This window comes from Podarcis vaucheri (assembly GCF_965113315.1).
Source record: "Podarcis vaucheri genome assembly, chromosome: 11".
NCBI lineage: Eukaryota > Metazoa > Chordata > Lepidosauria > Squamata > Lacertidae > Podarcis > Podarcis vaucheri.
The window spans coordinates 32,119,785-32,147,639 of record NC_138749.1 but is presented as its reverse complement, the minus strand read 5'-3'; the positions used below and the strand labels follow the sequence as shown (position 1 = coordinate 32,147,639).

Here is a 27,855-nt window from a genome sequence, read left to right as displayed (position 1 = left end):
TGGGAAACCTGCAAGCAGGATTCAAGCGCAAGAGCCCTCTCCCCACTGTAGTTTCCAGCCACTGGTATCTAGAAAATGGAGGTAAAACATAGACATCATAGCTAGTAGCCACTGATAGCTTTACCCTCCAGGTACAGTGGTACCTCAGGTTAAGAACTTAATTTGTTCTGGAGGTCCGTTCTTAACCTGAAACTGTTCTTAACCTGAGGTACCACTTTAGCTAATGGGGTCTCCTGCTGCCGCCGCGCCGCCGCCGCCACGTTATTTCTGTTCTCATTCTGAAGCAAAGTTCTTAACGTGTGGTACTATTTCTGGGTTAGCGGAGTTTGTAACCTGAAGCGTCTGTAACCCGAGGTACCACTGTATTTCAAATCCTCTTTTAAAGCCATGCAACTTGCATGAACTTGCTCATGTTGACAGATGCATACATGTATCTGCTGCCTGTCATATTTCTCTACAATGGCCCAGAACAATGCAATATTCCAGGTAAATAAGATACTGGCTGTCAGGACAAAGACAACAGGTGAAGAAGATCCACTTCTGCTGCAGAAAGCCAATCCCATCCTTAAATTGCATGAATGTAATGAAAGTCTAAACCCATTCATACCAGTTGACTACAAAACGCACTGTTTCTGAACTGGTATGAATGGAAAATAAACTGAACGATTCCCCTTTCATTCAAGTTTTCATCCATTCCAAAACAAATGCACACTGCTAATTGTCAGTGGCTGAACAAGAATAGGAGCCATGTTTTTCATCACCACCTAAATTCACTTCAGACTCAGTATTAACCTAGCCTTAGGAATTTCACCAGCTTGGTTGCACCTCATCACAAAGATCTCCGAATTAACAACCTCAACAAAGCTCAAATTATCTAGATTCAGTAGAGCCTCCTTCCTCTTTCTCAAGTCCACAGCTTCATCAGCTACTCTCGTTTGCTTCCTAACTTTCCCCCTCTTCCTCCTCCATTTTCTTTTTTCAATCAGGTATGATGTCAACATACTGCTACTGGTTATACACCACATCTCAGCATGCACCCAGCCAAACTTGATTGGACTCTCCTTTAGTTTGCTTGTTTTGTTTGTTTGTTTTTTACTATCACTTTCCTCCCCTCCCCTTCTTTGTTCACTACCCCGAAAGAGTGTGTGTAAGAGAGAACACTATTGGATGCCTATTAATACAACAAATAAATAATATGGAAACACCAATGTATGAACTAAAGCTCCAATTTGAACTAGGAGCACCACATTATAGAATTTATCTCAGCGAAGAAATCTTGCAAGTTACACCCTCATTAACGTCACTAACAGTTTTTCCTGATATACACCGCAGCATGTTTTTTCCCCTTACATGTTCTTGGTTTTCTTATCTATTGCATTAAAATATTCATTAAAAAAATCCAAAGGAACAAATTTTGGGAAGATTTCCAAAAACATTACACTTAGCAAAATTGTTTTAGAATTGTTTGCCTATCTTTCACATTGTTTTCCCCCCATTTACTGGCAAAATTTCTCACAGTACTCCACCCTGACCATATCCTTCCTGTTCGGGGTCAAATAAAAATAGCCTTGAAGTCAGATAAAACTTCAGGGCATGTATATGAAAATCCTAGGTGACCACACTTGTAGTTCAGGCACATGGACTAAAAGGAAAACAATTCTTTCCAGTACCACGCAGAATATGGAAACACCACACAAAAATTAGTGCAATCCTAACCCTGTCTACTCAGAAGTATGTCAATCAGGGTTACATTCAGGTTAGTAGAGTTAGGACTACAGCATAAAACTGTATGTGCATATTACAGTCTGTACCTGCAATTTCCCATCCCTACTTGCCTCTAACCTGCACTTCGGTTTTTACCAAAATTGTTTGTAAATGACTATTGTTGTTTTGGTAAACTTGTGCAGTATGAAAGGAATACTCCTTTACTCACACTAGACTTTTAAACACTGGAGAGAGAGATTTAGAGCACCATCAACCAGATCTCATGTGTGAGTGGCTTATTAATTCAACTGAACCCATACAGGTGACCTTCTCAGTTAATTGCGCCCTTGTGAGCCTTCCCTTGACTTTATAATCTCCATTATGTATCCCCTAGGAAAATGAAGTTTTTACATTCATTTAGGTGCCATAATCCAGTGAGCAAATCTCAGAGAGTTCTCTTAGGAAGGGGACCAACCACAGTTCTGAAAACATGCCCTAAGTACAGGAGGTCCAAGTCTCAATCTACACTATCTCCAGATAAAGAGAGTAGCTACAACATATTAATCAGCCAAAGGCCTGGTTGAAGAAGAATGGCATCTAAAAATATATAATGAAGGTGCCATGTGAACTTCTCTGGGGAGAGCATGCCACAAATGGGGAGCCAATACAGATGAGGGGCCCCCCTGGACCTCCTGTGAAGGAGGCATGTGAAAAAGGACCAATGTTGATGAGTCCGGAATGGTTTATATAGGGAGAAGAAGTCCTTCAGGGATTGCGATCCTTAAAGTGTAAATAGTATTTATTATTCATGTTATTTGTTTTCCCTCCCATCTATCTTCTAAGGAACTTAGGGTAGCAATAATTATTTTCCCTCCTTGCCCCTTTATCCTCAAAAACTGTGATGTAGCAGAAGCTAGGAAAGAGAGTGACTATCTAGCATGCATTACAGATGTACAAGGATCTGGATCCAGCTCTCCCCTGAGACAACATGTCAACCACCGCAACAAATTGGCATTATTCTGCCTGGTAAATTCTAGCCTACGCATCTCCTACTTAGTTTTCTGCAAAAAATAAACTAATTAGGAGTTGCTTATTATGAAAGAGAGAGCAAGATTTGAGTGACTGGAGTGATCTTATAGCTCAACTGTAATAAAGTTACATGAATTAGCTTGCAAATGAGCTGTGTCCATTGCCAAGTGGTCTAGCAATCTCCGCTCAGCAATTTACTTTAATTGCCCATAACACTGTTTAGAAAACCACAATGAAGGTTACACTTACCAAAACACAGGAAAAAAGGGAAAGCTAAGATTTCAAAGAACGAAGGAAGTTTGTGGGGATGATTAAATGCCTTCATGCAAACCTATTAGACATGGTTCTGTTTTGTTTTTACAATCTAGCTGCATATAAATTTTCTTAAATAAACAAAAATGAATGTAGTCCGCACCATGCTGATCAAACCTAAACATTCTAAGATAAAGTTAACAGTATGTGCAATCAATTAATGCACGGGACTGTAATAATCAAATGATAGATATGTAGTGAAAGTGAGGCACAAACTCAACATCTCCTAACATCATGTATGAAATTGGGCTTTTCCTGATATGTGGCTTCTCCACCTGTTTCCTAGATGTCATGATCTTACTGTTTATTGTATTCTGCCTTTCCCCTCAAGGTGTACAGAAAGAAGTATACATATATTCCAAGATAAATAAAACCTGATACCAGTTTTGTGACTGGATAAAGAAAGTTTTTTTCAAAGTCTTCTTTGATCAAAAGGCAGAACAGCCAAAAGTAGAAGAAGAAGAGTTTGGACTTGATATCCCGCCTTTCACTCCCCTTAAGGAGTCTCAAAGTGGCTAACATTCTCCTTTCCCTTCCTCACCCACAACAAACACTCTGTGAGGTGAGTGGGGCTGAGAGACTTCAGAGAAGTGTGACTGGCCCAAGGTCACCCAGCAGCTGCATGTGGAGGAGCGGGGAAGCGAACCCAGTTCACCAGATTACGAGTCCACCGCTCTTAACCACTACACCACTGCTGGAAGTGAAGAAATCACAGAATTACAGAGCCTGGGATAAAACCACACATTAAGACTCTTTTCCATTCCCTCCCCATCTTTCTTACATAAATATTTCTTCTATCAGACAAAACTGGGGTGGGTGGGTTGGTGTTGATTTAGTCCTTTCCCCTCCCCAGTTGTTTCACTGTTCAAAATTGCCCCTTCTTAACCTACTTTTCTTCCTAAGCTATATGAGCGTCTGTATAGTTTATCCCTCATGAATAATGCACATGGGGGGAGGGGGTTAGTAGTTGAAATTCTAGAAAGGAAATATCTCCTCTTCCCCACCACCCTCTGCTCAACCTGAAGCCTCCTCTAGTGCCTTCATACCTGCACAGAGTCCTGTTCTGCACGGCTGGGCTACCCATGAAGCAGCCCACCTCCCAAGGCCAAATCCTGCCGGGCAGGGCCCCTACCCACCCCTGCCACTGCAAGGGTTGTGTGGCTGCAGTGATTGCTCACTGAGAGATCTTGCGTCCCCAGTAAGCAAGGTTTGGACAGGGTGGTGTTGGCACCTCAGGTGGTTTTGCCTCAGGCAGTGAAATGGTGTGGGTCACCACTGCTGCTCTGAAAGGAGATCAGTCTGTGCAGTTCAGACTACAAATTGCCACCAAGCAAAACAGCAGGTGCACAGTGGAAGGTTTGCAGAGCAACAGTGATCAGATATGCATGCAACTGAATGTCTTTCCTTACATCATTACAATTTCCTGAACGCCAACAAACTGAAATTGTTTTGCATTAGAGCTTTTAAAAAACCCCAGAGATTTGTTTATTTAGCAACTAATTAAGTTATTTACCTGTTGCCTTTCAGCAAAGCTTCAAGGACAAAGGCAATTGTTTTACAAGACAAAAGACCATTAATAAGGTCCACACTGTTTCCTTTCCATTTTAATTCTGCTATTGGTCCTTTAAATTATTATAAATACACACTTATGCCATTACTTGTTCTGGCCTATAGCCAAGGTAGCTGCCACTAAGCTGCCAAGTAGAGAACACAGCATTAGGGAAAGAACATTTGCTTTAATATGACTAAATGTTGTGCATCCTTCATAGTTTCATTGTTTGGGAGTAATTTTGAGATTGCTTATCAAAAAGCTCTCTCAGTTCACCGCACCTATTGGGCCACAATGCTGGTCACCAGCTTGATAAGCCTCCCTCCTTCCCTCCCCCAGGCCTTCCAATTTTCATTTGCAATGTTTGCAGCAGCACAAACATAAAAACCATTAGGTCTATGAAGAACAAGCTCCTACAGCTAAAAAGGGATAAAGGGCAAAAGGTCCCCCCCCCCTCTCTTCCAGGGATGAAAGGATCTGCCTCATCGTGCTTCCAATTTTTTTCCAGTCATAAGTTCAGTTCTGAATGTTTTCGCAGTAATTTCCTTTTTTAAAAAAAATCCTCATGAAAATTCTTCAACATTTTAGTGAGAATTTTTCCTAATTTTGTTCCGCAGTTTTGACTAATGTACATACTCTTGCAATCAAGCTTTACTAATATGATGCATTTTAATGTCATTTTCAAAAATGTATTCATTTTATACAAAAACCAAACCAAACCCATAAAAATAGTTTCAGTTAAAAAGCAACACGCCCCTAATGAATTGCCTTAATCTGAGTCTAGGAATCTGTGGCCCTTCAAGTGTTGTTGGACTCCAACTCCCATCAACCGCAGGCAACATAGGCAATAGCCAGGGATCAACAGTTGTAGTTCAACAAAATACAGGGGGAAACGGGGTCCCCATCCCTCTCTTTTCTCATTCAGAAGCATTAAACAATTTTAGTCAGAGTACTTGATATTCTCGCTATTACAAAAATACATAAAATGTTCATTTTTTTCTGGTACAATCAATGAACCACAGGGGTTATATTTTTCTGTTTTAAAATAATGCCTACTGCCTAGAAGCCAATGTAATGATTTGAAATTCACTTGGAGATCCTCTGTGAAGAAGTGAAACTCAGTGCTAACTCCTTTAGGAACCAACATACAGTGCTGTTTTAAATTTCTTGGTTAATATGACAGACAGCATTGGTTGGCTGCATGATTGTTTTCTTACGCTGTCTGAAAATACATCTCTTAAAAAAATAATATTGCAGCCAAAGGAAAAAATATGATTGTGATGTGAGGCTACAATTACCTGCACACCTGCACAAGAGTAATTCCAATTGTGCGAGTTGGACTCAACTTCCAATAAAATTTGTATAGGCCTGCACTGTATGTTTGTGCTTATGAGAGCATATCTAGGAAGTAAGTGGGTTGCAAATTGCAGCTCTGGTGGTAGTAATCTACCACCAGTGTAATACAGCTACCCATGTTTTCGATCTCAAACACCATATAAAATAAATTCTGAAAGAGGAATAAACTATTAAGAAAGGAAGAACTAAGTATGCAGTTGTGCCCGCCCTCATCTTCACTGCCTGTTTAGGGCATCTGATGACAACACTAAAATGCCAATGTTAAGTAGTTAGTGTACTAGTAGCTGGTACACACATCTCATGGTGCTTTGTTGACATTCAGTTTCTAGACAGCAACTTGCGCCGGGGGGGGGGGGGGAGAAGAAGAAGAGTTTGCAAATGTTTGTACATCACAATGCGATTTTGCCTCTCTCATCCTACAGCTTTCAGTGATGGAAGCAATAATTTACTTATCTAGGTTAAAAGCCCTACCTTAAACAGTTCAAACTGAGACTGGTAAAAGGGAGGCATGTACACACACACACACACACACACGTTATGCAATTAATCTGATATTCTAATTAGTCTCTAAAGAAGCAAATATACCTATCTACTCCAGAAATATATACTTTACTGACGTTTGCTAATTTAGTAAATTGGTTTACTAATTCAAATGGAACTTTACTTAATTTCAATAGAAACTACTTATTGCAGAGCCTTGTGGCTAGTAAATTGATTATAGCATAAACTTTTGTGGACTACAGTCAAATGTGTGAATTATTACTTCATGTTTATTACATTTATATCCCACCTTTCGTCCAAGGAGCTCAAGGAAGCATAGCATGGTTCTCCCCTGTTCATTTTATCCTCACCCTGTGAGGTGGGTTTGGATGAAAGGCAGTGACAAGCCCAATGTTGCAGCAGACCTGTGGGCCAATGAGGACCCTCCATGGATCCAGACAGCCTGGTTATTGTGCAAGCATCCTAATCTGTGATAAGCACAAGATGCAGAAGCAGAACTACAGCAAAAGTCAGTAGACTGCTTTTAGTGCCAGCACAATGCCATGAATTGTGGTTTCAAACCAGTATAGGGACTGTTCCAAATCATACATAATCCTAGAATGCAGCATGGAGACAAAGCGTTAGTCTCCAAAGCTGTAATCCTATGCACACTTAAATGTAAGCAAGCTCCACCAGCCTTACTGCACTTATTTCTGGGTAAACAAGCATAAAACTGCCGGGCAGGACTAGTTATAGAGAAATGCATTCCATTTTAATCCATGGGACTTATTTCTAATGAATCACAATTCAGATTAAGATGCAGAACAAATTTATCCTTTAGTAATATTTCGGGACTACCTTATTTCCTAAGCAAAAGCAGAACACATTAAGAGCATGTAAAAGGTTTGTTCTGTCTGAGAAAGAAGGAAAGCCATCTCCCTTTCTGCACTGGCTGTCCCAATGTGCAAGCATTAACACCTAAAATTAGATATAATTTTACTTGTGGGTGTAGACTGGCAGCTCACAAAAATGAAGTATGCACCACCGAAGGATTTATTATTTTTTTGTTAGATCCTGCTAGCTGAATCTGGAATCATTATGCCCAACACAGTTACAAAAGTAGAAAAACAAATCCCCCAGTCCAAAGAACATTCACTTGAAGGTCCACTTGATTTCAGTGGAACTTCCAATAAGTGTACTTATACAATTGTTGCTTAATCACATGTCAACCCAGGTGAAATGCTTTACCAAGGTAGCTCTCCTAGAAGGATTTGTTTTTTCATTACTGTTTGAATTGATGGGAAGATTTTTGAAGCTGTTCAATATTTTATTCTTATCTTGTAAAAAACAAAGAAGTCGAAAGCTTACATTTCAAGGTTTTTCTCTTTTTTGTTTGTTTGTTTTTGGAGAAAAGCACTTCCAAAGCGACTGACACCTGTTTGATTACAGAAGTCAGAAACAGGTGAGCCAATACCTACCAGGTGCAAATCTAACTCCTGATTGTAACAATGCAATAACAACAAGGCCAATAAATTCCAGAGGGATCTAGCAATGTTAGGCTGTTGAAGCAAATACAACAAAAAGAAGCAACTTTTGAAAATTCTTTTTAACATTATTGTTATTATATATTTATTTATACCCTACTTTTACCCTGACAGGGACTCAAGATGGCTTACAGATAAAATAAGAACAGCTTTACCAAAACTCTGTAAACACTATCGTTTAGTCTACATCCAATGCATTCCCACCACTGGTTTGGGTCATGTGGTGTATACACGACATTAGCCACAATTCATATCTAACCTGCTGTTTCTTATGCAAGACTGCATTTTGATGTGTTTCCCCCCACCCCCAAACCAACTTCAGTCCAAACTGTGAAAAGGAAAGACCTAGCTGCTGTTTAAGCCAATAATGTGTACACAGCCTAAGAAGCCTGGATCAAATATCTGTTCCATTAGTACTGCCTCTTCATATTATTTTGCAACACATATCACACGTATCTGGGTAATATAATTTGTCCTCATTTTGTATGTTTATCAAGAAAGGAGTCCATAGCAATTTACAACATAATTCAGTAACCAAGTTCCACCACTCAACTTTACAGAGCCATCTGTAGGTCTAGAATATCCCTGCTTCCAGATACCAATTGAAAAAAATACATTTGCACATCCATTACTGAACTTTAAGACTACCGATTCTATCTCCAAATGTCTAGAAACTAAAACCAGTGCTAATCCCTGACTTTCTTGTGTCTCCTATCCTACTGTAATGACTAGAATCTTCGAATCCTTGTATTCAGATGCTGTACTGCCTCTCCTAAGTATTACTGCTCAAGTCTTTGGGTCTATATATGATTGTGTAAACAGCTGGAGAATTTGGAACTTCAGTTAACATATACAATTTATATTAGAGTTATGTTTAAAGAAACTAAAGTAAAACAAGTTTTACTTGCAATTTGTACCAAATTAAACCCATTTAGTTTAGCTTATGAGTAGATTTTATAAGTTAGCATATAAACAGTTTTGTTAAAAAAAAAAAAGCTCTTGTTTTACTGGGCCTTTTGTTTTATTCAGGATTAAGGTGCTCAGAAGCACCAGAACTAGCTGTTGCCAAGCCATAAACTGAATATTTAAAGGTTTATATATTCCAACCACCATATTTCATAAAATCTCTCTCTAAGCAATCAAGAAAACCCAGCTTGTTTAGGATAATTCCAGACGGTGTGTTTTTTCCAAGTGGGTACCACAGGCTATATTTGCTCATAATCAACAGCAAAAAAATCATATATAAAGGCACAATACTTTATACTGTAAGAACAAAACAGGATAGTATTTCAAATCCTTTCTAATGTATATGAAGGTATGCTTGCTGAACTTCTAATCACCACTTCCCCCTGTCCTGTAGTGTCGAATTTTTGCTCTCTCAAGGAGAAATACTAGCGAGAAAAAATATTAGAAGTAATGAACCCATCAGTACCACTGTGGCTTCTTGCAAATTCTCCAAAGCAGCTAAGGATGGGTATAGTTATTCCTTGATATCTTGTCTAGGAACTCATCTGAGCAGCATCTGGGTCTGTTTTTATCAAGACTCTGCCCTAGAAAGGTACCAATAGCAAAAATAATAAACAAGATGGTTCAAAATACGTTTGGAGTGTACTGAACTGCAGCTTGTCCACAGACATCTATGATGGCAGAAGGGCAGGGTTGGAGCAGCTCAACCATACAGGTAGACTACCGTAATTAGCTAAGTGGAGCAAAATACTATCCCTCATGCCAGCTCCCCCTTATTACACCTAGAGCCGAACAATTACTGGAAATGCATTCCTATTGCATACAGGGTCGAAATTCCCCCATGCCACTCAAACCTGGGGAAGGGCTGGCAAATGCAATTTCTACTTAGTCGGAAGCCCAAAATCTTGTAGAAATTGACCACCTCTTTAAAAAAGAAGGCAAAATGGCAACATCGTGTTGGTGACGGCTGGACTGCCGACACCACAGACGAAGTTACCCACACAAAACCCATCCCGTCCCTTATTACACACCCAGGACGATGTGCAGAATGGCATCCTCACCTGTATCCCCATAGGGCACACACACAAGAGGCAAAGGGGATGGCGCACACTAGCCCTATCCTAGGGACCTCGGAACTTGCACGCTTTGGGGACCAGCGGCTTGCAAAGCGGGCAGCCCCACGGAGGTCTCCCTCCCTCCTCTCCACACGCTTCATCGACGGACACCGGCCCGTGCAGAACTTCCGCTAGAGCGTGCCCTCCATAGCCGACTCAGCCTCAGCGTGCCCCATTCAGTGCCCTTCCCGGGGTCCAGGCAACCCCCAGCCCCCCCGCGCCCGCTTCCTTTGCCGACGCTCTGAAAGGCGACGCCAGAGGGAAAAGCGCGCCAAGGAAGGCGAAGGTGTGGGAGCGGAGGGCGCCCCGTCGGGCGGGGCTCGGGCAGCTACCTGCTTGTCCAGCGCGGCCTCCTTGGCGCTGACGGCGGAGGCGCCCTTGGGGGCCGGCGCCCTCTCGCAGGTGCAGCCTTCCAGCATGTACATGCCGGCGGGCCGGGCGCTCTGCTCGCTCTCGAAGTAGAAGAGCACGTTCTGGTAGAGCGCGAACCACTTGTCGTGCCAGCGGCTCGTCTCCGCCGTCTTCTTGCTCAGGTAGCCGCGCTTGGTGCCCTCCTTGCGAGCCAGCACCGCCAGGTACAGGGCGTGCCCCTCGTTGTAGCGCACGCTCTTCTGCATGTTGCCTCCACCCGCCGGCCGGGTCCCGGGCGCCTCCTGACCAACCTTCCCCTCAGAGTGAGCCCGGCGTCGAGCAGCAGCCCAAGCGTCTCATGGTGAGCGCGGCTTCTCTCGACGGCCGAGGCGGGGCGGGGCAAGCCGAGCCAGCCACGCTCCGTCGTGGCGCGCCAATGAGGACCCTCGCGCCGGCGCTGCTGCTGTGGCGGCTGCTGCTTCAGGTGGTGCAGCCGCCGCCGCCGCCGCCTTCCCGGGCGCTATTGCTCCTCCACTTCGACCCTGAGCTGCTGCCTCTTCCTCGGTCTGTCCCTGGGCTCCCTGCGCATCCCTCGCTGCTGGCGAAGGACTCTCCCTCACGCGCCTTTCGCCCAGGGGAAAAAAAGTTCTGCCAGGCGCGCTTTTTCGCGGGCTTCTTCCCAGCACGAGCTGGCTCCCCGGCTCCTTCTTGCTCCTCTTCCTGCTGCTCTTTCAGGTCCCCCCCCCTCCCCGCCCCAAACTCCGGCAGGAGCCAGAAGGGGAAATATCACGTGGGAGATCAGCTGTAATCGGCTTTGAGACCAATTTAAAGAGCAAAGTCGCCGCCGCTGCCGCTGCCAGAGCGCACGACCCCTCCCTGGGACGGCGCGCGCGCTTCTGCCTCGCTCCCTCTCTCGCTGCGCGAACGGAGCTGAGCTCCCGCTCTCTCTCTCTCCTCCCCCACCGCCTCCAGGGGGTTTATCTCCAGCCAGTCGAGCTGGCCGAAGGGAGCGTGAAAAAAGGAAGCCGAGAGGAGTAAGACAGGCACAGATTTCCACGGCTGGAGAGAGGGAGACTGCAGCGTCCACGACGCTGATACAGCCGCGAAACAAACAAACACAAAATAACGCTGGGCGAAGTTAAGTGGGCGCTCCTAGGCTCCCCAGCGTTGCTTTCTGGACGGAGAGATTAGCATGGAGCGATCATAAAATGCCTTCAGATACTCGCAGGGCACGCGGCAGGGCTTAGCAAACGTTCAGCTCCAGAACCCCTTTCGAGTGCCAAGGTTCAGGCCTGGTGTCGAGCATGCAAATAATAATATTTTCCACACCCAGCTCATAAAGGCTGTCTACTTTTCCTTCTTAACAGGAGTCCTTTGTTTTAGAATTGACATCACTATGTAGTAGCTGGAAGTGGTCGCCAGGGAATTTGGGACAAGGTGTTTCCAGTGCGCTGATGACACCCAGCTCCGTTTCTCCTTGTCATCTGAGTAAGATGAAAGAGTGCAGAGGCCTGGAACATAGCAAGCTGCCTTCCTTATTCAGAGTCAGTGGCTTAGCATTGTTTGCACGGACAGGCTTGCAGCTCTCCAGGGATTTAGGCAGGAATCTTTCCCTGACTTACCTGTGGACACCAGGAATTGAACATGAGACCTTTTGCATGCAAAGTATGTTTTTCAGTGCTGAGTTACATCCCTTCAAGTGGCTGGAGGCAGTAAGGGACAAACAACAACCTAACCACTGCCTGCTGATATTTGCAGTGTTGAGCAAAGTCTGAAATAGCATCCTGCTTGTAGAACAAACTGCCCTTGGAGGTTCAGCTGACACTAACATTATTTAGCTTTAGATGCCAGCAAAATACCTGCATTTTTCTTCAATCCTTTTAACAATGAGGAAATTGTGAGGAAATTGGCAGATTGCTGATATTTTACTGTGTTTTATGTTTATGTTTATTGTTCAAAGTATTTATTGTTGTAACCCACCCTGGTGTCTTGTGATGAAGGGCAGGGTACAAGTTTTTAAAATAAATATAGGGCAGGCACAAATTAAACAACTGAAGCTATTTTTCCTGGCTTGGTAATGTAGTAGCAGGAGAAGCTTCTGGCTAGCATCCAGTGTTTTCAAGCTTGTTACGCAGTTGTTGAAAACACTAGAGCCCTGCCAGAAAAAAGGGCAGCCTTTCTGTGCCCACACACAGTTTGGAAGGATAAGAAGTCAAGGTGTAACTTTCAGGTAGGCATTAACCTCTTGACACCTATTCTCTCCGTATAGTTCCTTTCCTCAACTCTGCTAGTAGCCAGAAAGGGAAGTTAAACATTACAGTAAGAAATTTATTATGAATATGCTTTCCCCACACTCACACTCCCTTACCCCTGCTTCTCAGGATGTTTGTATTAGTTCCTTTTCCACCTAAACACAACATCATCTAAACACAACACATTTTCTACATAAACACAAAAGCTTAGATGCCTGTGTTCTTCTAAATTTAAATACGAGCTGCTTGATTAAAGAAATATCAGTCTATTGGCCCATAAGTTTAAGACTAAACCCTATTACTTTAGTCCAGTGGCGTAGCGTGGGTTGTCAGCACCTGGGGCAAGGCAAGTAATTTGCGCCCCCTAACCTGTGGATTTGCGCCCCCTAACCCGTGGATTCGCGCCCCCTAACCCCCAGATGTTGCGCCTGGTGCGGCCGGCCCCCCCTGCACCCCCCCACGCTACGCCACTGACTTTAGTCATTTACTTCAGACACTTGCTCATAGGTATGTCTCATTTACTTTTGGGTAGGCAGGATTGCACCGTTAATCGCTTTATTAATTCATCAATTAGATTTGTATGTGCATAAAGCCAAGTCCTGTTATGAAGAATAACATGCTTGCTTTGTTTCCAGCCATTTTAATAGAATATTAAGGAAATCCATTCTGTAGTGATTTGGACGTTTTTATCATTCCCCTAGAGAGATTTATAGTGCTCAGATGAACTTGATCCTGGTGAGATTTTTAAAAAGTAACCATCCTCTACTATTTATACAAAAGCAGGTTATTGGAATTATTAATTTGCTTTGAGCAGCCAGATGAGCTAAAAATCAAACTCAGTGAAAGTGTCGAGTGCCAGCTCGACATCCGAAATAATCAGTCTCACACCAAGATGACTTGAAGAAAAAGCTTTGGCTTTTGCCATGCAATGTTTATTGTGTCCAGTGAAAATAATTCATCGTCTCTCCTCCAGCACAGCGCTTGTTCTGTCTGGTACTCAAAAGTAACAATCAAAAGGAATGCAACCTTGCCCTTGCCCGCAAAACAAAGAGAGTGTTATGCTACGTGAGCCAATCATTTAGTCTAGCATGAGGTGTTCACGTGCTCATCATGCTCTTAACAATATCTCGTGCTGTAAAATCACTCTGCAATAATAAGAACTCTGCTCATGCTCTTATGTACAAGCAATCATTTTCCCACATGAAAGTAAGGCTGACATATTCTTGCTGCAATAGCAGCTCAGCTGCAAGGTCACTCAAACTTGCAAGATATCTCCCACAAAATCAAACAAATTGGCAAAATCCGAATTGACCAGCTGTTCCAGCTGTTTGCCATTAGAATCTCTGCAGCATTGACATCCCTCTGCACTAATCACCATAAAGGATTGCCAGCTACAATAAAACCGTAGCTGCATTTTAAAAGTAAACAGGATATGCCAACTGAGTTATAACAACAGGTTTCTATTAATTTAATTCTTTTTCTGTATACACAATTTTATAATTTCACATTTGTGAATCTTCTTTTTCAGCTTAACATATCACAAAACCCTCTCTGTAAAATCTCTCACAGTAGTTCAGTCAATTGTGTATGTGGATGGGGGCACAATACCAATAAGATGGCTTATGTTGGGATATAATGACCATGTAGTCTAAATACTTAAAATCTTATTTTATGAGTGTTTTCCAGCTATTTTTTTAAAAAAAGTTATTGCAAAGTGGTGCATTTCCTAATGATACAAATTTCAAAAAACAACAACAACCTGGTATTCAAAATATTTTTTACAGTAAAAAGGGGTAAAAATTAATCAGCATGTTAAGCATAAAGATTTTCTCATACACTGAAATTGCTGTAAAACCATGCTTAATGTACTCCCACTCTATGCCTAAGTGTCCTGATCCAGCCAGGATGGTGCACAAGGAGCTTCCCTTGTCCTTTTTGAACTAGAAGATGCATGTGCATGTAGATGCCAGTGTCACATTTCCACTACAAAACTGTAGTGTTTTAGTAATTAGTTTGTGGTAGCTACAGACATTTCCCGTTCCCACCTTAATTTTGGTTTGCTATGAAATTGCACTTAGAGGCTACATGTAGTATTTATTTGTTGTTGTTTAGTCGTGTCCGACTTTTCGTGACCCCATGGACCAGAGCACACCAGGCACTCCTGTCTTCCACTGCCTCCCACAGTTTGGTCAAACTCATGCTGGTAGCTTCGAGAACACTGTCCAACCATCTTGTCCTCTGTCGTCCCCTTCTCCTTGTGCCCTCAATCTATCCCAACATCAGGGTGTTTTCCAGGGAGTTTTCTCTTATGAGATGGCTAAAGTATTGGAGCCTCAGCTTCACGATCTGTCCTTCCAGTGAGCACTCAGGGCTGGTTTCCTTCACAATGGATAGGTTTGATCTTCTTGCAGTCCATGGGACTCTCAAGAGTCTCCTCCAGCACCATAATTCAAAAGCATCAATTATTCGGTGATCAGCCTTCTTTATGGTCCAGCTCTCACTTCTATGTAGTATTTATTCTTGTATCCTATACAGTGGTACCTTGGGTTACAGATGCTTCAGGTTACAGATGCTTCAGGTTACAGACTCCGCTAACCCAGAAATAGTACCTCAGGTTAAGAACTTTACTTCAGGATGAGAACAGAAATTGTGTGGCGCAGTGGCAGCAGGAGGCCCCATTAGCTAAAGTGGTACCTCAGGTTAAGAACAGTTTCAGAACGGACCTCCAGAATGAATTAAGTTCTTAAGCCAAGGTACCACTGTATTTCCAGTAAATACAGTTCATTTCCAGTTCATAGATTTCCAGTTCATAGATCCATTACTTGCAGGTGAATTCTACTCCTGTTTCACGAGCATAATACTGTATGTTGTATTGACTCTTGCATGACCCTGAAAAGTGCTGTTGAGCCTGCCTTGTGCTTTTTTTGTAGAACTGAAAGGCACCTCAGAGGTCAACTAGTACAGCCGCCTCCAGATGCAGGAAACCCTGTATCTACTTTAAAATGTCTAATGAAGGACTTTTCTTCATTGGAAAATTTTAAGCAGAGATGAGGTCACTATCTGTCATGGATACCTTAGTTGAGATTCCTGCATTGCAGGGGGTAGGACTACATGACCCTTGGGGTCCCTTCCAACTCTACAATTCTATGAAATGATACTCTTATCTTCCAATAAAGTCTGTTCCATTGTTGAACAGCTTGTACCACCAGGGCATTCTTCCCAATGTTTTGTCAAAATGCCCTTCCTTCTGATCTTTAAATTTGAACCCAATAGTCGGGAGTCCTACTTTGGAGCAACAGGTCCATATATTTGTGACAGCCCTTTAGATATTTGAAGATGGCTATCATATATTAATTTACCCAACTCCTGGGTAGCTTCCTATGTTCCTATCTTCATCAATAGGCACATCAAAGGTCTTGCCATTGTGTGTTTCCCAAAGAACATTTGGGAAGAAAGTTCAGATTCACTCTCCATGATGGAAAAGATACTGGTACATCATGATGGAGATTGCATAATTCTTAGAACACCCAGATAATTCTCCAACATGAGTCAACTGAGATGTTCTGATAGGAGAACTCAACAAGCAAAATGTTTGGCATTGCTAAATGTATCAAAAGGAACTTGGTAACTATGGCAACAAAATTAGCACTAAAGCAACATGTTATATCAGGGTGGAATTTCACCACTAATAGTTTATATTCAGCTTGAATGTTGCCCAAGAGCAGACTTTCAAAGCATCTGGATCACTAAGAAATAGTGTTCAAAAATTTAGAAAGGCTCTCTTTAGCACTATACTCTGAAACCATGTTCTAGGCAATTTTACTTCATTGGAAAGGAAAAGCGCACAGACCTGTTGTCAACTGATACAGCCGGCGTTATACAGAAAAGGCAAGAAAGCGTTGTAGATGCATTGCCGATGCACAACACCCTGTGAGACAAATACAGATGAATTCTGTTAGAAAGCCTGAAAACAGCTGCTACAGAAGTTTGAAAATCATTTCAATAGAAACAGGGTTCATAAACCAGATGTAGCTATCATTCCCTATAGTCCCCTGAATATAAACATTTAATCTGTTATGCAGTTCAGAACCTCTCCAAAATATAGTAGGGAACTATTTTCCACTGGCTTATATGGCTTGTGGAAGTTTATGTATTTTCCTAGTATAATCCACTTCAAACTAACCCTATTTTAAGCTTAAGTGTGACTTCACTGAGAGGCAGTCAACTAAATAATTGGTGAATAATAATTGATCATAAAGATCTCTGGAAGGCTTTACTTTAGATAAGAATATAGGATCAATACAATTCTGGATTTAATTCAAAACTACTATATTGATATATTTTCTATGTACTATTGTATTTGAAATCCTATTCAGTGTCCTTGAATGGTAGTGCTAATAGTAGTACTACTGCTATTCCTTGACTTTTAAAGTTTTACTTAAAAAAAGAAACAACACCATGAAGATTACTTCACAAAGTGAGATTGAGGCTTCGTTCTCATGTAACACTAAATCATAGTTTGAACTGGGGAAACACTCTGGTCTCTACTATCTTGTGGGGAGAAAGGTCACTGGCAGGTTGCATCCCCTGCCTTCTAGGATGAACATCTTGTCAAAAAGAAGACCAACCTAGCCCTACACATCTGCCAGAAGATGAGAATGAGGAGCTGCAGGTAGCTCACTTCCCCCACCCCCTGCCACATTTCGCTCCAACTACCACTTGCCCTTGGGCTTCAGGAGTGAGAGGAAGCCTTTGCCACTACACAGAGGAACAAGGATTGCTGGGTCAGTTTCAGCACCTCTATACAGTGGTACCTCTGGTTATGTACTTAATTCGTTCCAGAGGTCTGTTCTTAACCTGAAACTATTCTTAAGCTGGAGCACCACTTTAGCTAATGGGGCCTCCCACTGCTGCCACAGTGCAATTTCTGTTCTCATCCTGAAGCAAAGTTCTTAACCTGAGGTACTATTTCTGGGTTAGGGGAGACTGTAACCTGAAGCGTATGTAACCCGAGGTACCACTGTACAAGCAAGACAAGCAGCAAGATCCACATGGATATAAATGCCTTTTTTTTGCAGTTTATGATTTTGTTCTGGCATTGTCAAACTGATCTCCCTCCTGCACCATTCACCTCAACCCCCTTTTCCTTGTGTCTTCACTTTCTAGTTTATAAGCCTCAGGGCAGTGCCTGTCTATGTTTTTTCTTTTTGACGTGAGCTGCTTAGGGAGACAATCTTTGCCTGGAATGCAAGATAGTAAATAAACAGCTTAGTGTTGCATATTGTTGCACGCTACCCCACTCTCTGAGCAGTGTGAGATTCCAGAGTTCCAGGCACTTACTCAGGGTTCATGTTTCCTTCAGAATGAGGTACAGTGGACTGTCGTGTCTTTATGGCAAATGGTTTATTCACACATATACATACAATTTGAGTCTACGATGGAGGGGTTCACAGCATTAACACTCCAAGAAGGTATTGCTTCCCCATAGTCACAGCCTTGTATGCAAGCAGAAATCAGGCATTCCTCTACCTGGCAGGCTTCAGCCTTCTTCCTCCAGCTTCTAGCTTAAACACACAACTTAGCTCTGACCTTTGTCTTTTCTAACTAACTATCATCAAGTTGAGGAAGGGGGGCCTACTTGTTTGCCGCTAGGCCTTAGCTACTGGCAAAGCTGTAGCAAAGGATTGTGGAAGGATTTGCTTCCATTTTCAGTTAACCATGGTTTGTTATGCTTGAGCCTTGACAAATTGTTGTTAGCTTTAACTATGGTTTGTTAATAAGCAAGCTTCAAATCATAATTCTGGCTTATTTGCATAAACCGGGGATGGGGTGTCATGGGCCAGGAGTCAGCTTGGCCTGCGGAACAGCAGCCTGAAGGGGAAGAAGACGGAGTGACTCCACCTGCAGCTGATCAGCCTTCAAGGACACAGAGAAGATGACACTGATGAGAACCATCTTGCTTCAGCCATCTTAAGCAGAGCTTCCAACAGTAGATGCTGGTAAGAATGCTTGTAGTTCCTGGCCCTACCTTGGTGTTTCCTGCTTGTCTTGGCCGCCTGATCATCAGATTCCCTGACACCTGGTCTGTTTGACCACATGGATTGCAGTTTACTCGACCCTAGGACTGGACCCAACTTCGGATGCTGGCTCTGCGTTCAGGCAAGTACACATCAGATAGTCTTATGGTTGGCTGGACTCCCACTCCACTAAGCTCTGCATGTTTTTGCTCAGCAATGAGACTACGGTAGTGGGGACCCCAGGCTTCTGTTTCGGACCCCTGGGACTCTCCCCAGCTCATAACTTCTTCCTTGCCACGCTCCATAGCAGACCTGTTTGGGACCCTCCTTCGTGCTTTTGCCTGGCTGGAATGCATCCTTGAACCCTGACAATGCTACTTGCTAGAGGGATAGATAACCTATTGTACAATGATAAAAGTTCACATCAACTTTTCCGCTCACCTTTGCCTCTGGCCGGGTCTAGCAACAGCACATGACCCCAAGAAGGCTCTTGGGCTGGAAAGGGTTCTCTTCACTTGGAGAAGAGGTAATAGATCCAAAAAGAATTAGAAAAGGATTTGTGGATTTTTACGAGCAACTATATAGAAACAAGGACAAAAACAACAATAGGAAAATAGAAAGATATCTAAAAGAAAAAATGGTGAGGAAAATCTCGACAGAGCAAAAAGAAAGGTTAAATGCCCCAATTCTCAGAGAAGAGGTGGAAGAAGTGATAAAGGAATTGAAAAGAGGGAAAGCCCCTGGCCCGGATGGGTTCACTTCAAGTTATTACAAAGAAATGAAAGATATATTGATGACTCCGTTAGTTAACGTGATGAATAACATCTTAAAAGAAAGAGAGATCCCAAGTACTTGGAAGGAAGCATTTATCACAATAATTCCAAAACAAGATGCAGATCTAACTCAAGTAAAAAATTACAGACCCATTTCTTTATTAAACACAGACTATAAGATCTTCGCCGGAATCTTAGCAAAAAGATTAAAAAAGATATTAATAAAGACCATCCACAAAGACCAAGCGGGCTTTCTACCGGGAAGGCAAATAAAAAACAATACAAGAAGTATAATTAACATAATAGAATATTTATCGGATAGATATGACAAACCAGCTAGTTTAATTTTTGTAGACGCGGAGAAAGCCTTCGATAACGTAGCCTGGGATTTTATGTTGAGAAATTTGGAATTTATGGATGTGGGTCAAGAGTTTTGGAACGGGATAAAGGCAATATATACAGAACAGAAGGCGAAGTTGATAATAAATAATGTCATCACTGAAGATATAAAAATTTCCAAAGGAACAAGGCAGGGCTGCCCGCTTTCGCCTCTCCTCTTCATAATTGTTTTGGAGGTCCTACTAAATGTGATAAGGCAAAACAAACAAATTAAGGGAATAACATTAGGCTCAAATGAATACAAGGTTAAAGCTTACGCTGATGACGTGGTCTTAACGGTAGAAGAACCTATAGACAGCATAAAGGGAATTATGGAAGAGATGGAGGAATTCGGGAAGCTAGCAGGATTTAAATTGAATAAGAGCAAGACTAAAATGATTGTTAAAAATCTGGACCAAGATAAGATACAACTATTACAACAACAAACAGAAATCGAAGTCGTAAATAAGGTAAAATATTTAGGTCTCTGGCTCACTAATAAAAATATTGATTTATACCAAAATAACTACATCCCGGTTTGGAACGAAATTAAAAAAAATTTGGAGATCTGGGCCAGGATGAAACTATCTTTCTGGGGAAGAATATCTATGGTGAAAATGATGATACTCCCTAAAATGCTATTCCTATTCCAAACGATACCCATAATAAAAGGCACTAAAAACTTTAAAGAATGGCAAAAGGCGATCTCCAGATATGTCTGGGAAGGAAAGAAGCCCAGAATTAAGTTTAAGTTTTTAACAGACACAACGGAAAGAGGGGGCTTTGCCTTACCAGACATGAGATTGTATTACGAGGCCGCATGCCTTTGCTGGATAAAAGAGTGGATAAAGCTGGAAGACACAGAGTTACTGGATCTAGAAGGGTATAAGAACAGATTTGGGTGGCATGCATACCTGTGGAGGGATAAAATAAGAGTACATAAGGGATTTTGCAACCATATCTTTAAAGGACCTTTGATAGAGGTCTGGAATAGGTATAGGAATATATTAGAACCAAAAACCCCACATTGGTTGTCCCCATTAGAGTTGATAAGTGTAAAAAAAGTTAATATGGAGAAAAAATGGGGCAGGTATGGAGAAATGGTAATGAAGGAAGGAGCGAAGTGGAAAATAAAACCATATGATCAGGTTAAAATATTTACATATGACTGGCTGAGCTACTTCCAGATAAATGAAATATTTAAAAAAGAGGTGAAGGAAAGGGGTTATGAAGAAAAGGTATCGATATTTCAGAGAGAGATAATAAATAATGATTGTAAAAATCTGTCAAAAATGTATAATATACTGTTAGAATGGAACACGAAAGAGGAGAAAGTTAAAAATGTGATGAGTCAATGGGCAAAGGACTTCGGCTATGATATTCAACTAGAGAATTGGGAAAAACTGTGGAGAGTGAATATAAAGTTTACTGCTTGTGTGTTACTAAGAGAAAATATGATGAAGATGCTATTCAGATGGTATATGACACCTGTAAAATTAGCTAAGATGTATAAAACAGACAACAAATGCTGGAAATGCAGACAAAAAGAAGGAACGTTCTATCATCTATGGTGGGAATGTACGAAAGTTAAAGGCTTCTGGGATGAAATTTATAATGAAATTAAAAAAATACTAAGCTATACCTTCGTAAAGAAACCTGAAGCTTTTCTATTAGGCCTGGTGGGAAAAGACATTAAAAGAAAGGATTGTAAAATCTTCCAGTATGCGGTAACGGCAGCTAGAATTGTGGTAGCGCAGAAGTGGAAGCAGGAAGAAAGCCCAACGATAGCAGAGTGGAGACTAAAACTGATTGAATATGCTGAGCTGGATAAATTAACAGGGAAAATTAGATATATTAAGGATCAAAAGTTTATTAATGACTGGGGGAAATTTGTGGGCTATCTGGAGAACAAATGTCTTGTAAATACAACGCTAGTGGGATTTAAAGAGGCACTGTAAAGCATTAAGAGGTACTGCTCATTGGAAACAATGTATGAAGGGAGGTATAAATGGCAATATGAACGATTGGAATGTGCTATAAAGAAACAAATACGAATGAATGTCAACGACGCTGAAGGAAGTCTAAAATGTATGAGATGTACGCAATACGAATATAATGTATATATATGGAATATTAATAAAATTTTAAAATGCAAAAAAAAAAAAAAAGAGAGACTACGGTAGTGGGGACCCCAGGCTTCTGTTTCGGACCCCTGGGACTCTCCCCAGCTCATAACTTCTTCCTTGCCACGCTCCATAGCAGACCTGTTTGGGACCCTCCTTCGTGCTTTTGCCTGGCTGGAATGCATCCTTGAACCCTGACAATGCTACTTGCTAGAGGGATAGATAACCTATTGTACAATGATAAAAGTTCACATCAACTTTTCCGCTCACCTTTGCCTCTGGCCGGGTCTAGCAACAGCACATGACCCCAAGAAGGCTCTTGGGCTGGAAAGGGTTCTCTTCACTTGACATAAACTATAGTTAGCAGTAATTGCACTTCTGTGTCTGTGAACTGCACGGTGTTTCTCGAATTGGGCAGTGTTTATCCAGAAGGGATGATGTCTTCAGAGAAATTTTGACCAATTCACATAGTTCTAGTTTCTTTGTTTTAAATGGGCATTATTAGAGTTCTACGGTGTTCATTGTTTTCTTTCTTAAAAGATACCCCATGGTGCTCAGTCAGGATTGTAAAATGTTACAGTTATTATCACTTACTACTGTAATTATTTTGTATGATGAAGCTTTCCCATCCTGCAAAGCTGAGCAAGTGTTCTACCCAAGGGTATGTCTTTATGTTTCTCTGTTATTCATCTGTAATGCAAGTTGACAAGCACTATAACTGAGAGGAAGGAAAATGAGGGGTCTGGATTAAAGGTTGCTATTATGTAGAAAGAGGTTGCACTGGAAAAATCTCAATAGAAGACCCAGGAATCCTTTTATCAAGGCTATTTTTGATCTTTTAAAAATGGAAACATTACTCAAGATTAATTTATTTCTAAATTATAAAGGTGTGTGTGTGTGTGTTTCTGGAAGAAACACCCTGTCACCCTGGATTCAACTCTTGTCATGTTCTTAGAAGTTATTACATGACTAATGCTAAAATGTGGATGTGCATTTCCACTGAAAGCAACACAGTGTGGACAGCTGGAATTGAGTTTCCTGTAATGCTAAACTTAGGTGGTTTAATGCCAATCAGTTTGGGCGTGAAACAGAGCCACCCCAAAAATAAGATTGTGGTTTCTGTATACATGTCTCCCTCCCTAGGAACTCAGAAGTATATTAGTTTATAAATTAAAAGAAAAATAAATGCTTAACCTTTCCTACATCAAAGCAGGGCAACAAAGTCATATCCTGAGTAGCTTATTTCTTATGGAAATCGATGGAAAACATTCTTAAAGCTAGAATGATTAAACATATAGAAAAGAAACCCTGTTGAGGAACATTAGGAGACTAACTAACTACCAGTGAGTTGAGGGAGTGGGACTTACACATTTTGTGTCTGGCACAGAGCCTAATTTCCTTTGTTACCTTATTGACCCATATTTAGAGGGTCATTATAAAAAAACTTGTCTGGTTATTCCAACAATCTGAATCTCTCCTTAGACTTCAACGCTTGCTGGATCCAGGAATTGAAAGGGTCAAATGTGCCTGCAACCTCGATTTATATAAATGCATTATGTTACTGGCAGGTCCCCCCATCTCCTTTCGAAATAATCCTTAGCAAGAAATTTGCATCTTTTCATCTCTTCTGGACATTATATTGATATTACATTGACAACCCAAATACCCATTTCACCATCTTGTTAATACATGATTGGATTAGGATTCCAGTCTGGTTTGTACTACTGAGAGCTCTCAGTGCTCAATGTGGAAAGATTTTCTCTCTCCCAGTTGTGTTTGCCTATGTTTTCAGAGCAGCATCAATGCATATCTGATGGTCAGGAGGGAACTATTGTATTCAGTAGCAGGGTTGGAAAACCCCAGTCCCAGGATCCAAATGCAACCCTCCCCACATCAACCTGAATAGCTCAATTGGTTAGAGTGTGGTGCTGATAATGCCATGGTTGCAGGCTCGGTCCCCATATGGGACAGCTGCATATTCCTGCATCGCAGGGGGCTGGATCAGATGATCTTCAGGGTGCCTTCCAACTCTAAAATTCTATGGAATTCCTTGGGACTCCCTCCATGCCCACTCTCGTGTTTTTGCCTGGCTGGAATGTGTCCTGGAACTCTGATAATGAGTCTTGTATGCCTAAGATAGAGGTATATGTGAGTGTGAGGAAACTAGCCTACTCTACAAAGTTAAGATTTGTGCTTGTTGGTCCACCTTCTTTTCCCTCTGACCCTGCCACCATTGCCATGTGGCCCCAGAAAGATTGTCCAAAGGGAAATGTGTCCTTGGAGTGAATCAGGTTGTCTACCCTGGTCTATATAAAGTCTATCTCCCTCTCCAGGGTCCCTTACGTACCAATAGCAACAACAACTCAAGTCTGTAAAGGGATGTAATAGCAGAGGGTTCCTGTTGATTATTGGATTACAACATTTTACTAGAGGTTGAATGGTGTTATGTTATAAACAATTAGTGTAAAAGAATTCCTCACAAATTCTATTAGCAATCACCACAATTTTTAATTTGGGTATATTTTCCACTTAGCCTGGACTTCTGCAAAAAGTTTTAGCACAGGAAGGAAAATGAACTCTAAAATGTCACTACTGGTGCTTAAGCAAAAGGCTTTTTCTGAAAAAAACAAACATTTTTAAGATAAGATATAAGAACCCCAGATTTCAGAACAGGCTCAATTTTAAGCTTACCTATTGAAACTTTATTAAGAGCACTGTGGTCCAATGCATCTAAATGCCATTATGATAGAAAGCAAGTTACATTAAGGTCATCTTCAGAATTGCTGGAGTAATAGTTCACTCCTGTTTATCAGTGCTCCACAGCGAAGGGAAAAGGCTTGCTTCCAAGTTAGTGTGTTTAGGATTGCAATCTGAGTTAGGAAAAGAAGTTTCTATCACCAATTTATGCTTACCATAAATTGGTGTTGGCAGATATATCTTGAACCAGCACTCACAAATTGCAAGGCATTAGACATAACTGGTGTCACAGATTTGGGAGCCTGTGTGCCATAGGGAGCCTAATTGACCACTTAGAGAGCAGCAAGAAACAGGCTCGGTGTCAGCATCTTAGCAGACATGAACGAGCTTGCTGGGACTGGTTACCACAGCATCCTAAAACAACCACATTTAATAGTCTGGGGATGGCAACTGATGCTCATTCCCTTATTTTTCTTTAAAACTATTATCCTTTTCTACAACAAAATGGTGCTTCTTTCCAAGTAAATGGAAAGAGCAGCCAAAGGAAACAGCACTTTCTTTCTGTAGTCTTGATGGTGCTATGTTTTAAGTGAGTTTAAAACACAAAAGTGCATGTTCCCAGGGTATTAATTTAAGTGAGGTGGGTTTTTTTGCTCTAACTTATCAGGAACGTAAAAACGGTTGTAAACAGCAGTGGGAAAGGGAGAGAGAATAGAATTGTGCGCTTCACAGCTGAAGTAGTACACAACTTTCAATTCAACTGTTAGGTCCACAGTAAAAAACAACAACCCAGTTGCACTATTAAACATTAAACGTACGTTGTTGTACAGTTCTGCCCCTGGAAAAAGCACCCCTCTTTTAGTGACTGGATGAGAGGGGGCTTGAAACAGGACAGAAACTTACGTACAACATGCACACATCTTGCAGAAAGTGTTCCCTGAATTGAGTTATTTGCTCTCCAATCTGTTTGGCTGCATATTATCATGCTTAGAACATGATCCCTGATTGGTAAAAGTGCTGGTAATTTGATTCCATAAACATTACCCTCCCTCTGAATTGGCTTCATTTGTTCTCAGTGATGTCATCACATAATCAAGCTGAGAGGCTGTATGAGAATTTCACTGTTCTCAGGAAATCTTCCCAAATGGGCATAGGCTGATGAAGCTGCAAAATCCTCAAAAAGACTGTAAGCAATATAATCAGGGAAAGGGAATTGGGGTACATTTCTTTCCCGCTAAATGTACAGCACAGTGGTACCTCGGGTTACATACGCTTCAGGTTACATATGCTTCAGGTTACAGACTCTGCTAACCCAGAAATAGTACCTCGGGTTAAGAATTTTGCTTCAGGATGAGAACAGAAATCGTGCTCCAGCGGCACGGCAGCAGCAGGAGGCCCCATTAGCTAAAGTGGTGCTTCAGGTTAAGAACAGTTTCAGGTTAAGAACAGACCTCCGGAACGAATTAAGTTCTTAACCCGAGGTACCACTGTACTGTGTTTCACCTCCAAATGTTTAGAAGTAAGCATTTTTTAAACCATAGCTGCAGTACCTATCAGAAATTCAATTTGCAATTTATACCTCCAGTCTGAATCTTAATACAGATTTGAAGTCTTAAACATCCAGGCTAATTTTTAATTTGGAGGGTTTCCCTATTTTACTTTTGGGGTTACTTCCTGTTAGGCTGGTCACAATAAACATATTGGACTACTTTTGGAGTTTTTTTTTCTGTTATGGACTAAGCACATGAAAGTGCTTACACGTGATCCCAAGACTTACTTGGTCGCTTGCAATGCTCTTCCTCCTGGTGTGATGTTTGTGTGATTTGATTTAATTTATCCTGAATTAAGGGCGTTTTCACAAACTGAGGTTTTCTCTTTCTCTCTTGGCAATTATAAATGGCTCTAATGCTGGAAACACCCATTTAAACACCTATCAATGCCCAAGTAAAAGGGAGTTACATGTCTGCATCACCTATGGAAATTATAAGACATTGGTGTAGATCAATGCATTAAAGCAGTCAATAATTAAGAGGTGGGTATGGGTCAGCGGGGGCGGGGACAGGATAACTTGTTAAATATTAGCCAGAACAGAATTCCCTCTGCTTGCATAAGCAAAAGGGACAGTCTGTCTCCATGCCACATGCTGCAGTTTTCATTTGGTTAATTGCAAGGGGGAAAAGTGTTGCTTTGATTTATTTTTGCCTAGAACTTGGCAGCAACATCAGAACTCCGCATTTTGACAGCGGCTTCTGCAATGTATCAGCCTGACACATTTTAACCGATTTTGTTAAATTCTAATCTTTTCCTTCATAATCACACTAATTCAGCTGTAATTTTATTAAGGGGAGCTGACAGAGCTTGTCCTCTTTGGTGAAGAGAGGGCAATGGTTGTGTTTGTGGAAGGCATGGAGAAGTTTTTTTTTGGGGGGGCGTATTTCAGTGAACAAAATTTATGCAGCTCATTTGCCAACACCATTTTCTGGATTCTAACTCATATTGAGCAAGTTGGGGAACTTATTGGAAAAATTCAGAGAGATGTTGGCTTTTAAACAAAAAATGAATTGCAGTGAACTGAGGAATTGCTGGTTTTATAATCACTGTTGTAATAGATCATTTATAACCAGACATCTAAATATTGTTCATGACGACTATATGTTACTCTTAAAATACTTGGGTAGATTCAGCCACATCAGTGTTTCCCAGAGCAATTAAAAACATAATTCTATAATCCAAAAAACTGAAATGGGTTCTGTTGAATATGCATTTTTTCTGCATATATATTTTGCTAAGTTGTATCCCAGTCCAGCAATCTCCTACAGGCACATGGTAGGTCAGTTTTTGAATTGCTGCAAAATGATTGCAAAACTTTGGCAATGGTTTGCAGTAAACAAGACAATGGTGGATTTTGGGTAGTATTAACTGGAACCCTCACATCAATGTACTGTATAACTTACCTCTGCATTTTGTGGGGAAGCACTGTAAAATGCTGCGAAACAATTACAATTACATTCTGTGTCGTCTTCTTGTAGCACAGATTTGGGATGAGCAATAGAGCCTCACCTGGGGCAAGTCAGTCACAGTTCGGGGAGGCGATGCAAAATGTGGGGTTTTCACTGCAAAACAATTGCAAAACTTTGGAGTAAATAAGACAATGTGGGAATTTGAGCGCTGTTAACTACAGTGGCATTAACTTGGAACTCTGGTTTGAT

At 41.5% G+C, this 27,855-nt stretch overlaps 1 protein-coding gene across 4 annotated transcripts in view; it reads right to left on the bottom strand.

Annotated features, from left to right (window-relative positions):
• The window catches only part of RASGRF2 (Ras protein specific guanine nucleotide releasing factor 2), a 93,329-nt gene extending 76,427 nt beyond the window's left edge, over nucleotides 1-16,902 (bottom strand). Inside the window, exon 1 of one of the 4 annotated variants that reach the window (XM_082191879.1) lies at nucleotides 16,018-16,902. Coding sequence is in view for 3 of the 4 variants with exons in the window: in XM_082191877.1 (XP_082048003.1) it covers nucleotides 10,388-10,672 (285 nt within the window). In the remaining variant the exon portion in view is untranslated. Of the gene's footprint in view, nucleotides 1-10,001; nucleotides 10,029-10,387; nucleotides 12,903-16,017 lie in introns of those variants that run through there. The other 3 variants (XM_082191877.1, XM_082191876.1, XM_082191878.1) reach the window with 3 other exon arrangements.
• Nucleotides 16,903-27,855: the final 10,953 nt, after the last annotated feature.